General features: G+C 39.1%; 1 protein-coding gene across 3 annotated transcripts in view; it reads left to right on the top strand.

Annotated features, from left to right (window-relative positions):
• Window positions 1-15,881, top strand: part of AHR (aryl hydrocarbon receptor) — a 157,607-nt gene extending 141,726 nt beyond the window's left edge. The window contains exons 7-12 of one of the 3 annotated variants that reach the window (XR_008843932.1): window positions 735-937; window positions 1,135-1,244; window positions 2,839-2,980; window positions 6,417-7,647; window positions 11,592-13,875; window positions 13,991-15,881. Coding sequence is in view for 2 of the 3 variants with exons in the window: in XM_056519757.1 (XP_056375732.1) it covers window positions 735-937; window positions 1,135-1,244; window positions 2,839-2,980; window positions 6,417-7,647; window positions 11,592-11,759 (1,854 nt within the window). In the remaining variant the exon portion in view is untranslated. Of the gene's footprint in view, window positions 1-734; window positions 938-1,134; window positions 1,245-2,838; window positions 2,981-6,416; window positions 7,648-11,591 lie in introns of all 3 variants that reach the window. The other 2 variants (XM_056519758.1, XM_056519757.1) reach the window with 2 other exon arrangements.
• Window positions 15,882-16,249: the final 368 nt, after the last annotated feature.

Below are 16,249 nucleotides of genomic sequence, written 5' to 3'. Positions count from 1 at the left end.
AGCCTTATCTGTGATCTTCTATTCTGCTCGATATCAGACCATAGCAGAAGACCCCTGGAGATGGCCGGAGGCAGGTGAGGGGACCCCCGGCCATCATGCTGGATGATTGTATCCCAACGGCATCGCTTCGGGCGATTCTATTATCCATTTTAAGTGCTGCACTGCCGCAGATGCTGTCATCTGCATTGATGACTGCATCTGAGGGGTTAATGGTGGACATTGGTGCTATCGCTGATGTCTGCCATTACTGGCGAGGCCCTGGCGCTGATAGCAGCCAGGATCTGCCGTGCATGATGCGAGCACCGGTCCGGTGCTCGCGGTCATGTTCCCCATTTTAGAAAAAGATGTCTGTCTTTTGAGCAAGAAATTACTGCAATTTTTTTTTTTTTTTCTTGCCCTAAAAGACGGGACCAAAAGCGGTTTATGTTTTGAACTTTATATTTAGAGAAAGTAGACTAATGAATAATGGGGATACAGCACTTTATCCACTTGCAGCATGGCCCCATGCACGTGATGGAGGTGCATAGCTACACCAGTGCTATGTCCCCTTCATTCTGATGAGTAATGGGCAGCTTTGACAACCATCAATCATAAAGTGATGGCATACACTTGGGATATACCATCATTTTATAAAATTAAAATGCCCCTTAAATACATTTTAAAGCAGATGTTTTTGATACAATAAATAAACCTCAACAGGGTTCCTTATAATGGTCATGTGTGTCATGTTTTAGGCTATGAACTTTCAAGGACGACTAAAGTTTCTTCATGGACAGAATAAGAAAGGGAAAGATGGATCCATAATACCCCCTCAGCTTGCACTCTTTGCCCTGGCTACACCCTTACAGTCTCCTTCTATCTTGGAGATCCGAACCAAAAACTTCATCTTCAGAACGAAGCACAAACTAGACTTCACTCCTATAGGATGTGATGCAAAGTAAGATCGAGGCAGACATTTTACTGTTTAGTTTTTGATGGTGTTGCTAGATAAAAATGTAGTATTTTGTTTTGTTTACATCCTGGAATATGTTTTTTAGATTAGAAGTCATCGGTCATACCAACCACAGTATGATGTTCTGTCTTGTTTCAATATGAGTCAGCTTATTATAATTAATCTTTCTTGTTTCTCCACAGAGGAAGCATAGTACTGGGATACACAGAAGCAGAGCTGTGCGTTAGAGGAACTGGCTATCAGTTTATTCATGCTGCAGACATGCTGTACTGTGCAGAGAATCATGTCCGAAGTAAGTCCGAGCAAACCTAAACTTTCATAGGGTGACTGCAAAAAACGCAGCTATCGTGATGCCATCACATACCGTATATATTCGAGTATAAGCCGACCCGAATATAAGCCGAGGCCGCTAATTTTACCCCAAAAACCCAGGAAAAGTTATTGACTCGACTATAAGTCTAAGGTGGGAAATACATCATCCCCCCATGTTATCAACCAGACCCCCGTCATCATCCAGACCCCCTTCGTCGTCGTCCCCTTCATCATCACCGCTTGTCAATCCCTTCATCAGTGGTCTTCAATCTGCGTACCTCCAGATGTTGCAAAACTACAACTCCCAGCATGCCCGGACAGCCATCGGCTGTCCAGGCATGATGGCTATTTTAGTTTTGAAACCTCTGGAGGTCCGCAGGTTGAAGACCACTGCGGCCTTTGTCATCATCCAGCCCCCCCCCCCCCTTTTGTTTTGTACTCACCTCCCCTCGGCGGGAAGTTAGGGTGAGCTGGTCCAGGCCATCTATGCTGCAGGGACCGTCCGGTGGGGATGGTTAGTCGTTGCCGGCTGTCCATTTTAACCGGGGGGGGGGGGGGGGCTTCTCTGTGCTTCAGGCCCGGACTAGTGACGTTACCTTGACAACGACGCACAGAGATGTTGCGCATGAACGTCCCTGTGCGTCATCGTCAAAGCAACTTCACTACTCTGGGGCTGGGCCCGAAGCGCGGAGAAGATGCTGCCCCCCCCTGGTGAAAATGGACAGCCCGCACCGACTAACCATCCCCACTGGAAGGTCAATGCAGCATAGATGGCCCGGACCAGCTCACCCTAACTTCCCGCCGAGGGGAGGTGAGTACAAAACAAAGGGGGGGGGGGGGTGCTGGATGATGACGAAGGCCGCAGTGGTCTTCGACCTGCCGACCTCCAGAGGTTTCAAAACTACAGCACCCAGCATGGCTTGCTGGGAGTTGTAGTTTTGCAACATCTGGAGGTCCGCAGGTTGAAGACCACTGATGAAAGGATTGACAGGCGGAGAGTTCACTCGAGTATAAGTTGAGGGGGGCGTTTTCAGCACGAAAAATTGTGCTGAAAAACTCTGCTTATACTCGAGTATATACGGTGGTTGTTGGGTGCAGTTATCTGTATAACACAATAGGCCTCTGTGTGTTGCCTACATTTTCCAGCAGTAACTACATACAGTAATTGACACCAAGCAGTTAGTTCCTCTCCAGTGTTTCCTTACATTCAGCACAGAGAGACATCTTTTAATGTTTGTATATAATGCTCTTTTTTTTGTATTCTGTTTCTCACTTATCCTGTTTTATGCCATATTAAAAACAGGAAGACAAAACAGTGAAGCGGGTGACAAGGTAGCCAGCAGTGCAGGCAGTTTTGCTTAAGACTACAGACAGCTGGGGGAAGAGGTGTTGATATAATGACAGCTAAGCACTTTATCAGGGTGGGGATGTGGAGTGTGTTCATAAAGATAATACAGAACAGAAAAAATGACTCAGTTCAGTTGGATTATGGCTAAAAATAGGCAGTATAAAGGTATGACCGCTAATAGATCTTCCCTGTTCCTGATGAATTGTCATTTTCTCATCATATACAGTGATCAAGACTGGAGAGAGTGGAATGACTATTTTCAGACTTCTCTCTAAAGATAGTGGATGGATTTGGGTTCAAGCAAATGCACGGCTTGTTTATAAGAATGGAAGACCAGATTATATAATTGCAACACAAAGGCCTCTTGCGTAAGTTATTTTTTAATATGCAGAACATTTGAATGGATACATTTTATTGTTTTATGAAGAAGCTGCTACTTCAGAAGCTAGAATACTTCCTACATTTACTATAAGATGTTAGGAAACACAAAACCATCATCCAGCCATATAAGAAGTAGCTTTGCAGTTTGTTCATGTTTTGACACGTGTGATGGGAGCGGCGGCACCTATCATTTTTTCTGCGGCTCTGTTCTCATTGCATCTGAACCTTCTGTCTACATAAACATCTGGAATATCTCCTTACATAAACAGTATCTTACATATGAGTACACCTCTCACATTTTTGTAAGGATTTTATTATTCTTTTATGTGACAATGTAAGGCAAGTGTTTAATGTTGCTGTTCCTCAAAATAACTCCACACACAGCTGTTAGACCTTGGCAACAAAAGTAAGTACACCACTAAGTGGGAGTGTATAAATTGGGCCCAAAGTGTCAATATTTTGTGTAGCCACCATTATTTTTCAGCACTGCCTTAAGCCTCTTGGATAAGTTCACCAGAGCTTCATAGGTTGCCACTCGAGTCCCCTTCAGCTCTTCCATGATAACATTACAGAGCAGGTAGATGTTAAAGACTTAGTACTCCTCCACCTTCCATTTGTCAATACCCCTCAAGATGCACAATAGGGTTTATGTCTGGAGACATGCTTAGGCTGCTTTCACACTATAAGTTGCTCCGTTTTAAAGACCCATTATAATGTCCCGTTAAGAAAACCCTTAAAACGGCCGTTAAACAGCCGCTACAAAATTTCATTAAAGTATATGGGATTTTTTGATTATCCGTTATAGCCAGTTATGAATAACGGACGTTATTTGTGAATGGAGAAATGGAAAAATTTTACATGCACTAATTTTTCTCCCGTCACAAATAACGTCCGTTATTCATAACGGTCTATAACAAGTGATAACGGATAATCAAAAAATGCCATAGACTTTAATGGGATTTTGTAACGGCCGTTTCTAAGGGTTTTCTTAACAGGACATTATAACGGGTCTTTAAAATGGAGCAACTTATAGTTTGAAAGCAGCCTTATCCAGTCCATCATCTTTACCCTCAGCTTCTTTAACAAGGCAGTGGTGGTCTTGGACGTGTGTTTGGGGTAGGTATCATGTTAGAATACTTCAGGTATCATGTTTGAATACTGCCCTGTCGCCCAGTCTCTAATAGGAGTGGATCAAACAACTCAGATGATTAGAACTAGGGATTCACCGAAAGGAAAATTTTTGGCCCAAACCGAAGTTTTAGGCTGTGCTTGGCTGAAAAACGAAAGTGCATTGCCCCGCCCCGTTTTTCTTTTCTTTTTTTTTAATATTGTTTTTGTTACGTTTTATTACTTTTTTGGGGGGGGGGGATGTGACCAAAATCAGCAATTTTTGCGTTTGGGATTTTATTTTTTTTTTGCGTTTACGCAGTTCACAGTGCAGGATCAGAAACATGATAATTTAATAGTTGGGACAATTATGCACATGGTGATATCAAATATGTTTGTTTTTATAATTTTTTATATGGAAAACAGGAAAAGGAGGGTGATTTTAAACTTTTGATATTGAATGGGTTTAGTGTTTTTTAAACTTTTTTTTTTTTTACACTTTATTTATGGAGGCCATTGCTAAGCTGCAGCATGCGCACCTCCTCCCACCCCACCCCTATCTGGCTTGAAAAAATGCTTATTGCTATCTATTTTTCTTCCTAGAATGAGAGGAAGATGAATAGGATTTTTTTTTATTTATTTTTTTGTTATTTCTCATTTTAAATTGCAAGACAAGAAGACCATGCAGAATAAGCTGGGTATTAGCTTACTAGACCGCTTGATCATTTGTTTCAAATATAAAAAGTCTAAGTGTAGGTACCTGCATGAGCCAATCACTTCATTGTGTCCATTTTCAAAAAAATAGAATTGTCAGTTGCCATAAGAAACTACTCAACTCTTAAACAACATTTCATAAATGCGTTTAATTTACATTCAACATATCCCATTTCCACTTGCAATCACCCACCACAGCCGTGTCCCTCCTCTGCCAGTGATTGGCTTGGTGACAAAGTGACGTGTTGACCACAGCACAGTAGAAAGGGGCAGAAACTTAGTACCGCAGTAAGGCTGGGTCCACACTACGTTTTGTCCCATACGGGAGCGCATACGGCAGGAGGGAGCTAAAACCTCGCGCTCCCGTATGTGACTGTATGCGTTCCCGTATGCCATTCACTTCAATGAGCCGACCGGAGTGAAACGTTCGGTCCGGTCGGCTCATTTTTGCGCCGTATGCGCTTTTAAACCGGACCTAAAACTGTGGTCAACCACGGTTTTAGGTCCGGTTGTAAAAGCGCATACGGCGCAAAAATGAGCCGACCGGACCGAACGTTTCACTCCGGTCGGCTCATTGAAGTGAATGGCATACGGGAACACATACGGTCACATACGGGAGCGCGAGGTTTTAGCTCCCTCCTGCCGTATGCGCTCCCGTATGGGACAAAACGTAGTGTGGACCCAGCCTAACAAAGGTTGAGGTGGAGTGAGGCAGGTAAGTACATAACCATTTTGCTGGATTACCCTTTCAAAAATGTTCCAGGTAAAACTAGATGTGAGAGATCACTTGGAAGAACAGTTGTATTGTCTTTTTGTGTTATGAGGGAACTATGTTGTTAAGATAAAGAACTTGTACATCAAATTGCACCTGCCCAAGCCCAAAGTCATTGCAGCCATTTTTTTTATGGCTATGCAAAATGCTCACAAGTAGCTGGCAACTAGACATCAATATTAATTTATATAAATATTGATAATGCTCACTATTTTGACTATCCTGTTAACTTTAAAGCAGAAATCTTCCAGAATTATTTGCTGGCTTTATGTCTACACAGAGCTTGTTTTGGTGGTTTGTATTCTGAGATGTGTAGGTATAGAAAAGACTACCACTTGCCCTGCTTTATGGGAGCTCGGCTAAGCTTGGGGTGTGTCGCTCTTGAAGCTTGTTGGCTGTTACCATTATCAATCAGCAGATGTGTGAATGCATCTTTGGAATATAATCCTGGCAATAAATCATGATCATAAGTAAAGTAATGTATTTACAAAGTCATAAACTGGAAAATGGTGGTCATATGCTTTAGATTAACAGTTAACATTCTGAGGTCGATGACGCATATTTCTTAACATATAGGCTATTAGATTATTTTATTCTTCTTTTGCCAAGTACAAGATTTACATATCTTTAGCTGTAGCAAGTGTATTGATTTTTTTTTTTTTTTACATATTTAATGTATTTTGCCAAAAAAAAAAAAATTCAGAATAAGAAAGGAGTATCCATATCTGGGCAGCGCCATAAAATAACTAAAAAATGACTTGGTTTGTGCATTTTTTGTTTTTAATCCACTTTGATTTCTCAATATGTCTTTTGTTTGTTTTTACTCTTAGAGAGGAGGAAGGAGTGGAGCACTTAAGAAAGAGAAGCGCACAGCTGCCTTTCATTTTTGCAACCGGTGAGGCGGTTTTGTACGAGGCTTCATTTCCCTTTCAAGGCCTAATGGGCCCCTCACAAAATAAACCTAAAGGTTCCTCAAGTAAAGGGACCACTGCCAAAGCAACTGTAAGTGAAACACCTGTCAATCCTGCCTCCCTCTTGGGTGCCATGCTGAGGCAGGATGAAAGTGTGTACATTTGCCCTCCAGCTTCAAACACCTTTACTTTCGAAAGCTTTTTCAAAGATAGAAGTGATGTGAGCAGTAACTTTTGGCAAGACACTCAGGTACCTGTGGCAAATAACAATATGAAGCAAGAGGAAGGAGCTTTTTCCCAGATAAAAAGTGGAATGCAGTCTTCAGAGCGCACTGAGGTTTTACCAGAGGTTAAAAACAATGAGCTTTATAATATTATGAGAAGTTTGGGCATTGACTTTGAAGATTTGGAGGTGATACAGCAAGATGAAGATTTTTTCAGAAATGAGTTTGATTATCCCGATATTGGGGATATTGATGTGGCAGATGAAATTCTCACTTATGTTCAGGATTCCCTAAATGGGAAACCAGACTGTATGTTTATGAACTCTCTTCCGCAAATGGCTTGTATGCCAGACTCCAGCAAAGTAACACAAGATGGCTTGGAAACTCCTCAGATGCTTCAGCAACAGCCAAACCAAATCATGCCGCAACAGCTGTGTCAAAAAATGAAGCACATGCAGGTCAATGGCTTGCTCACAAACTGGAACCCTGTGAGTGGGGCACCTCTCGCTTACCAAGAGCAGCCAACTGAGCAATATGTACCTAGTCTCAATAACGTGGCTCAGGAGTTTTATAAGTCTGAACTCAGCAGTGCTCCATATACATGCAAACAGGAATATATGCCTTACCAGGAAACCTTGCCTGCAGTGCCACTGCCTTCTAACCTTACACAGATGGACTTTGATCTTGGAAATGTGGATCAGTCAATGTACAACTCTTCCTCAAACTTGGATGGGTTTTTGGAATGTCTCCCACAGACTCCTGAGCTCCAAGAGTGTAGCCTAAATGCTCAGACTGTTATGACTTCCCAGCCTTGCTATTCTGGGGCAGTGTCCTTGTATCAGTGCCTCCCGGAACCTCAGCCATCCTGTCTGAATCAAATGCAATATAATGCTGTGATGTCTGGTCGGCAGCAGATGATAAACAAAGTAAGCATATAACCTATTGCTCATAAACAACGGTTACCTTGTATGTAGGTTTGCTGTAAAGGCGTATTAAATGTATGCTTTTGTACACAATACTATTTTATAGGGCTTTTCTGGTATGAAAATCTTGTATTAAATATTCTGTTAGAGCTATAACAAAGTGTATCTCTGGTCAGATTTACATATGTTCAGCGAGCTGGAGACATCCTGGATGGAAATGCTTGATTTAACAATCGATTGTCCCATCTGTTATATCTGTTTTCCCATTTCCATAGGCTGAAATGGGAGATGACCCTAGGCCTATAGACCAAATTTCCCTCCGATCTGGTTTTGTCAGATCAAAAATTGTTGCCTACTGCGGTTTTTGATCTGGAGCCTACATGGTTAGCCTTTATCAAGCATACGATTGGTGCCTGATAAAGGCTAAACATCTAGCTGAAACGTTGCTTATGGGGGGGAACCAATAAACGACAGCTCTTTTCACGAGATACCGAGTCTTCCATTACTGGTGCTGTGGCCTTTGATTTCTTTGTGTCCTATACAAAAAAAAAAAGTACTGACAAAAATTCTGACAATCTGTGCAGAAACTGCCTGCATTCTTTTTTTTTTTTTTTCTCTAAAATATGCCCAGGCTGCCTGCTTAAATAACAGAAAAAAACCTCCCTTGCTCCCCCGCAGCCTATGTTGCATTTGTGTCCCCTGCACTCCACTCCCTAGTGCTGTGGTTCACAGGTTACATTGCCACTCCTTTCCATTTACCTGCCACAGCCAGTAATTGGCTGGGTGGCAAAGAGACATGTTGACCATAGCACTAGGGAGTATAGAGTGGCAGAGACCGGCGGCAGCAGTAATGGAGACTGCGACAGAGCATGGGATTTTTTTTTCTTTTTTTAGCAGGATAAAACATGTTTGCCAGATAACCTCTGTAAATTGTTCCAGGTAAAACCTGAATATGTGCAAAGTTTGTAAATTCCCCAATTTCCAGTGTTTTCACAGACCAGATACTTTCTCGATGTAGCTTTTAAGACTGGTCATACAGATTGTTCATTGGGTTAACATTAATAGAGTCCACCTTCTAGAACAGTGTCACAGTAAAGATTGAGAAATGGAAGATACAATGACGTAAAGCCTTAAAATGTATAACATTACCCTACCTGCTTTTGATTCCACCACTGGGACTGTGGGATTCTGCTGACAGTATAGAACCCACCTGCAGCATTTTGCTGTCCTCAGATTGGTGTTTGTCAGCACTGTCTGTACTTTTTGCCTTTTAAAGACTTACCGTAATTTTGCTCTTCATCCCAATGGTTTGCCGATGTGATATATCAAATAATTACCATACCTTTTGTGGTTGCATACTTATTACATAATAATTTAAAAAATAGCAAAAGGAAACTAGACTGAACTCTTCTGCCTTGCGTATTATTTTTCAGTATTTTCTATGTGTGATCTTATGATCCCTTTTGCTATATTCCTCTATGGAGTGCTGGTCAAGGGTGTGGGTTACTGATCCATCCCTATTCAGTTAACTAAGTTGCCTGGTAACTATATTCCCGGATATGTACCTAAATGTTTTTTTTTAGTGATACCAGTGCCTCCTTTCATGTTGACCATGGAAAATCCTATTCTGCCTTCTTTTTCCCATCTTATTAAGACGTCAGAAGAAAAAGGGAATAAACGCAACTTTCCTCAAAGTTTGCCATTAATATATAACATTGAAACAGTTATGCAAAATACAAAGTGCTGCAGGTCAATGATAAACAAACCAGCATTTGAAAAATATTATTCTATCACTGTAATAATCTTTATTGTAGTTGACATTAAAGGGGTACTCCTGTGGAAAACTAATTTCAATCAACTGATGCCACAAAAGTTAAACAGATTTGTAAATTACTTCTATTTGAAAATCTTAATCCTTCCAGTACTTATCAGCTGCTGTATGCTACGGAGGAAGCTATATTTTTTTTCTGGAGTTCTGTTCTGTCTGACCACAATGCTCTCTGCTGACACCTCTGTTCGTATGAGAAACTGTCTAGAGCAGGATAGGTTTTGTTATGGGGATTTGCTTGATTTGGACAGAAGTGTCGGCAAAGAGCACTGTGGTCAGACTGAAAATAATTTTGGAAAGAAATATAACTTCCTGTGGCGCATACAGCAGCTAAGTACTGGAAGGATTAAGATTTTTAAATAGAAGTAATTTACAACTCTGTTTAACTTTTTGGCACTAGTTTATTTTTAAAAATTAGTTTTCCACCGGAGTACCCCTTTAAAATCAATTAATTCAGTTGTGTCATCTCAGTGCTGATGCTCCAGTGGCTCCAGTAAGGGCCCTACTACACAAGCCATTATGATCCGAACAGGCCAATATTGCCCTGTGTAATAGACTCAGTGATCAGCGGACAAACACTTGTTACATCTTTTAAGCTTGTAAAATTACACACCTGGTAATAACATGATAATTTTCTCCTAGTCTATACAGCAAAGCTGACAAGTGAGCTACAGAATAAAGGAAGCATCAACCTGCTGTGATTTCTCTAGTGTTCCGTGTAAAAAGCTAAAAATGTATTTAACCCCTTAAGGACCAAGGACATACCGGTACCTCCTGGGTCCTTTCCCTTTCTATAACGCAGGGCCACAGCGCGGGGCACTGATCGTGGTGCCGCATGCTATTAACCCTTTAGATGCGCGGCGTTCAAATTTGAACTTCGCGTCTAAAGTGAAAGTAAACCAGTGCCGGTTAGCTCAGGGAGCTGTTCGGCATCGCTGCAGTGGAATCGCTGTAGGACAGCAGGAGGGTCCCCTTACCTGCATCCTGTTGTCCGATCGCCGAATGACTGCTCAGTGCCTGAGATCAAGGCATGAGCAGTCAAGCGGCAGAATCATTGATCAATGGTTTCCTATGAGAAACCATTGATCAATGTAAAAGATCAGTGTGTGTAGTGTTATAGCCCCCTATGGGAGCTATAACATTGCAAAAAAAAAAAAAAAGTGGAAAAAAAATGAATAAAGATAATTTAACCCCTTCCCTAATGAAAGTTTGAATCACCCCCCCCCCTTTTCCCATAAAAAAAAGTGTAAATAAAAATAAACCTGTCGTATCGCCACGTGTGGAAATGTCCAAATTATAAAAATATATTGTTAATTAAACCACATGGTCAATGGCGTACGTGCAAAAAAATTCCAAAATGCAAAATAGTGTATTTTTGGTCACTTTTTATATCATGAAAAAATTAATTAAAAGCGATCAAAAAGTCCAATCAGTACAAAAATGGTACCGCTAAAAACTTCAGATCACGACGCAAAAAATGAGCCCTCATACCGGCCCTATACATGAAAAAAATAAAAAAGTAATAGGGGTCAGAATGACCATTTTAAACGTATGAATTTTCCTGCATGTAGTTATGATTTTTTCCAGAAGTACGACAAAATCAAATCTACATAAGTAGGGTATAATTTTAACCGTATGGACCTACAGAATAAAGAAAAGGTGTAATTTTTACCAAAAAATGTACTGCATAGAAACGGAAGCCCCCAAAAGTTACAAAATTGTTTTTTCTTCAATTTTGTCGCACAATGATTTTTTTTTTCCATATCGTCATAGATTTTTGTGAAAATGACTGACGTCATTACAAAGTAGAATTGGTGGCGCAAAAACTAAGCCATCATATGGATTTTTAGGTGAAAAATTGATAGTTATGATTTTTTTAAAGGTAAGAGAAAGGAGGAAAAAATGGAAAAAACCCTGGTCCTTAAGGGGTTAAAGATATTATGTAGATCATGACTAAAAAAAAAGCAGCTTAAAAAATAAATTTATATTAAGAACCTGATTTGAATTATGTTGATACATTGCCTTGAAGTGCAAGAATGTCCAGTACACCATTGTCATCATGTTTTCTAAAATATAAATGACCCTATTATCTACTAATAAATTGTCTGTTTTATTTCAGCAGTTTCAAAATGGTTTTAGTGGAGGAAATGTGAACAAAACGTATACAGCACCTATGGATGTGGCAAATAGCACACAGACTGCCACCCATCTACCGTCTCTTCATCACCATCATCTTCCCACCAACTCCAAAATTTATCCTGACTTGCCGTCAAGTGGATTTTTGTAAATGTGAGGAAAGCAGCCCCTGTGTCTCTGTTGGCCTCGTAAACAAAGACTTGATGCTGAAAATGCTTTAAAAGCCACCTTAAATCCTAAAGAGTTTATTTGGGCTATTTGCACTCGGTAGACCATCTACGGCTTATGTGTTGGACTGGGCTGGCCAGGCCACATCCGGATGTTGTAGAGAGCGCTTATTTTGGAGAAAAGGAAAAGCTTTGGTTTTCCCACCTTTTTAAAATAACTTATAATTTCTAGTGGAATTTTAAGGCGATGTATTTTTGCAATACAGTTCTGTAAGATATAACAACATAGGATAAATAACAAGATAAGGCGAGCATTTTATTTACCCCATCACTGCTATTCGTTTGACGTTGTTCCTCTGTAGAGCACTTATGCCCTTTGAATACTAATGGTATGTTTTACCATTTTATAGAAAGAGCTTTTTCTTACCTAATAATTTTATGCCTTTTTAAAAATGAAAAAAATGTCACTTAACGAAAGCACTCACTCTTAAAGTGGCAGTTCCATTCACTGTGTCTTGACCACTTTGCACTGTCTGATAGACTGGATAATTTAGAATGTGTCACTTTATTGCCAATATCTGTTTTTAGGTGATATTATTAACAGATAGTGAATTCCAAAGTAGTTGTGATGTGTTATTCCACCACTGGAATTTAATTTGGACAACCCCCTGGATATTTTCATTTGGAACCTTTAAGTCATCTAATTGTGTGATGTAGTTATGGATTAAATGCACCTTTTTGGCCATACTTGCGTAGAAACTCCCTTCATCATAGACCTTAATAGAAAGCTCATAAAGCACAATGCTGAGATCGATGTTCTAGTAGATACCTGAAATGAGAGTCCTTGTGTGTTAGCCGTCCATTTTGATCTGCCTCCGTTTGATACCCACAAAGAAGACCCTTATATTCCTAGTTTACTGGTATTGAGCACGTCCTTGATATGAAAGATATCCTCTATCTTGGTTTTCTATGCTGACATGTTTATAAATAAAGCTATGCAGTTGATACGTTTCTGCCCATGTTGACTTCTACAAAAAAAATCACCACATAGTCAAACATTTCCTATAGTATACAGGTGATGTGTAATGTGATATTCCCTAACATGAAACAGATTTTTATTTTTATTTTTGTAGTATATCCACTTAAATATACAAAGGCTATTGAATTATGCAATGCTTTTATAAACAAATAAAACTTCAAAGAATTCTTAATATGGGTTAAAGCAATTATCCATTTTAGTCCAAAGTAGAAAAAGTACAGTAGTACTGTTCACATTACCACCATGGCTCTCTTTCATATAGGAACCATGGCAGCCATGCCAGATGTTTTGTGATCCATTTCAGAATTGACCTCTTGAACAGACCTGTTGTCAAACTCCCAGAATGCTACTGCATAGAAACTATAAAATGAAAATGTGAACAGCAAAGGACAATATGTCAGATGTAAGGAAGAAGAAGCTTCACAGCAGACATCACTTGCCTCCAGTAAATCTAGCATATTCTTCTAACAAAGACTTAGGTAATACATGAAAGCTATAGGGGCCGGTTTCCCTTCCATTAGAGAACAATCACTTTATACAAGTTTGTACAGTGTAAATTTATCTTTAATAGTTTTTAATTTCAAATGTATTATAATTTAAAATTGTCATATAGTTATAGCTGTTTATTTCAGTGTCTAATAGCGCTCTATAGACAGCAAATTGTAGGATCCGAGTGCACTATAAGTTTTTGTATATATAACATCTATGCTGCTTCTCCCAAGCATAGAGCACAGTTTAGCTTTTTAGTGTCACCTAAACTATTTTCCATTTATCCTAATTAAAACGTCCTTATCTGCAGTTATATTACTTGTAGGCCCAAGTTAATTCAGTCAGTAGTTACCTATTGCCTTCACTGTATCCAGGTAGTATCCAAGATCCATGGCGATGTGATATATAATTTATTACTTTTTTTTTTAAAACAAAGGTAAAGGTGAATCTATAAGTTCTAGCCCCATTTACTCCAGGTTTTCCCAGACTTACATAGGTAGTTTAAAGGGGTAATCTACTGCTCAGCATTTGGAACAAACTGTTACAAACACTGGAGTCAGCTCCGGGAGCTTGTGACGTCATAGCCCCACCCCCTCATTAGGTCATGCCCCACCCCCTCAATGCAAGTCTATGGGAGGCCCCCCTCCCATAGACTTGCATTGAGGGGGCGGGACATGACATCATGAGGGGGCGGGGCTATGATGTCACAAGCTCCAGCGAAGTACCCCTTTAATATTAGAATTGTAACCTCTTTTCATTTATGTGAGGGAAGCACTACAGGCTGCCACTGTAATGAAAAAGTCTAACCAAACTTTATGAAGTGACCTAATCTAAGGACATGTACAGTAATTAATGTCCATATAATGATCCCTGTTAGGAAATTGGTAGTTTTTAATCTGATATATAAGGCAGAATGGAGAGCAGGTTAAAAAGAATGTGTCTCTCATTCTGAAGAACCCAGCACAGCTGCACATTAGATAGACAGCGCATTTTTTTGCACCATGTAGTGCTTAATTTCTCCTGTGGTGGCGCTGCAGGGAAATTGAACACTTGCAGCCATATTGCCCAGTTAATTACGGCTTGGCCTGCTATCAAGAGCTCCTAATAATAAGCATTGTTCATCCTTGGGAATCTTATAATCATGTTTTTCATATTTCTCCATTTAACCACACTTTTTATGAAACAGGTTTCCGATACTAATTTGCCATAGGGAGAGCAATGTTTTGTAATATATATGAGTCTCGTACTTATTTCTCCTTGTGAGGCTGGGAAGCCAACATTGCATTGATATAGTGAAAGTCTTTCCAAGCAGCAGGAAGAAAACCTGTGCCTTACCTTGTTGTTCTTATTTTATTTTATATAAATATATATATAAATATATACATCTATATATAACTCTATGCAATGTTTTTCATGTCAACCTGTCCAGTCACCAAGGATGGCATCTGCATTAGGGTTCGTTTGTATAGTAGAAAATGAAACAGTATTGAATTTTTTTTTCTTAGCGTGTAATAAATGAAAATAAAAGCTTTGTGTAATGTTTTTAGGTTTTTTTTGTTTTTTGTTTTTTTTTTATTAAAAGAAAAGATGGAAAAAAAAACAGCAGTCAATTTTATGCATTATTAAGATATGGAAAACCTCACTAACTTTGCACTTGATGGAGTCCATGCTTGCTTGGAATGAAGGATTCCTTTGTTGCATAATAGTATGCATTATCTTCCAAGCTTCAGTTATATTGTATTTGCAGCACCGTTAATTTTTGTCTATCGTGAGAGCGTCACTAAGGTGGAAGATGCTCTGCCCTCAGCCTGTTACACTAAAACGCCCATTTTCAAGACTATCAAAACATATTTAGAATACAAGTGCTGTTGTAACCGTTGTACTTATTGCTTGTTCCAATTTTACTATATGCAAACTACAGCAATTGCTAGCACAAGAAATGTCTTAAAACAAGTCATACTACAAATCAGAGTATTGAACAAAAATACAAAAAAAAAGTTTTACAGAAATCACCGTGAAGGCTGCTTTGAGTTGTAGCATAACCTGTGTACTCATTGTTACATGTTGTTATACCTGCTGAATTATATGCTTTTTATTTCTAAATAAGGTGTAAAGTGTAAACACAACTATATGTTCATATATCGTCTCCTTTTGTGATGTCAAGACTTGCCTAACACATTTTTTGTTCCAGTCTTGTCGAACACAAAAGTTTTAAAATCAAATTTTTAAAGGAATACTTCTTTGTATGTTTTTTTTTTTTTTTTTTTTTATCTCAAAAGATTCTTTAAAATGTAGACGCATCAATACTTGGTGCAACAATGTTTGAAATAATAATAAAAAAAATGTATATGTTAAAGTGATGACATTGTGTGTGCCGTGTAACTTATATGTAATGAACAAAAGCAGCTTTCTATGTAAGAATCTTATAATACTGAAAGTTTATTTGCCAATGTATGGCAGAAGAAAATCCTTCAGATACAGTTGTATTCTGTGTAATTCAAAATGAAGCAGAAAGCAATGAAAAAATGTCACATTTGTGTTTTTTTTTATATTGTTTAATAAAAAGACAATCGTATGGACTGGATTGGGTTGGCACAATGTCGGAGTTATTCTACACACTTCTAAAAGCTTATAATGGACATACCAAAGTGAGCACAAATGACCAAAGAGGTTTGGATTTATTTTAGAAGGGAAAGATCAAATAAGCCAAAACAGGATGAAAAATTTAATAAATTACTCTGATTGTAAATACTAGAAAGCCACACCAATACTTGGTAAAATAGCTGAAAGTGACAATTTTTTTCAAGAAAAAATTGAAATATTCTTGCACAAAATCTATTTAATAGTATGAAATGCATTTTCCCATACTTTTTTTTTTTTTTTCCACTAAAGTTTATACGAAACTCCAAAATCCATGCAGCGTTTTTAAATGCTGCTTCCAATTAT

This window comes from Hyla sarda, chromosome 5, assembly GCF_029499605.1.
Source record: "Hyla sarda isolate aHylSar1 chromosome 5, aHylSar1.hap1, whole genome shotgun sequence".
Lineage (NCBI taxonomy): Eukaryota > Metazoa > Chordata > Amphibia > Anura > Hylidae > Hyla > Hyla sarda.
This window is presented reverse-complemented; position numbering and strand designations above follow the sequence as displayed.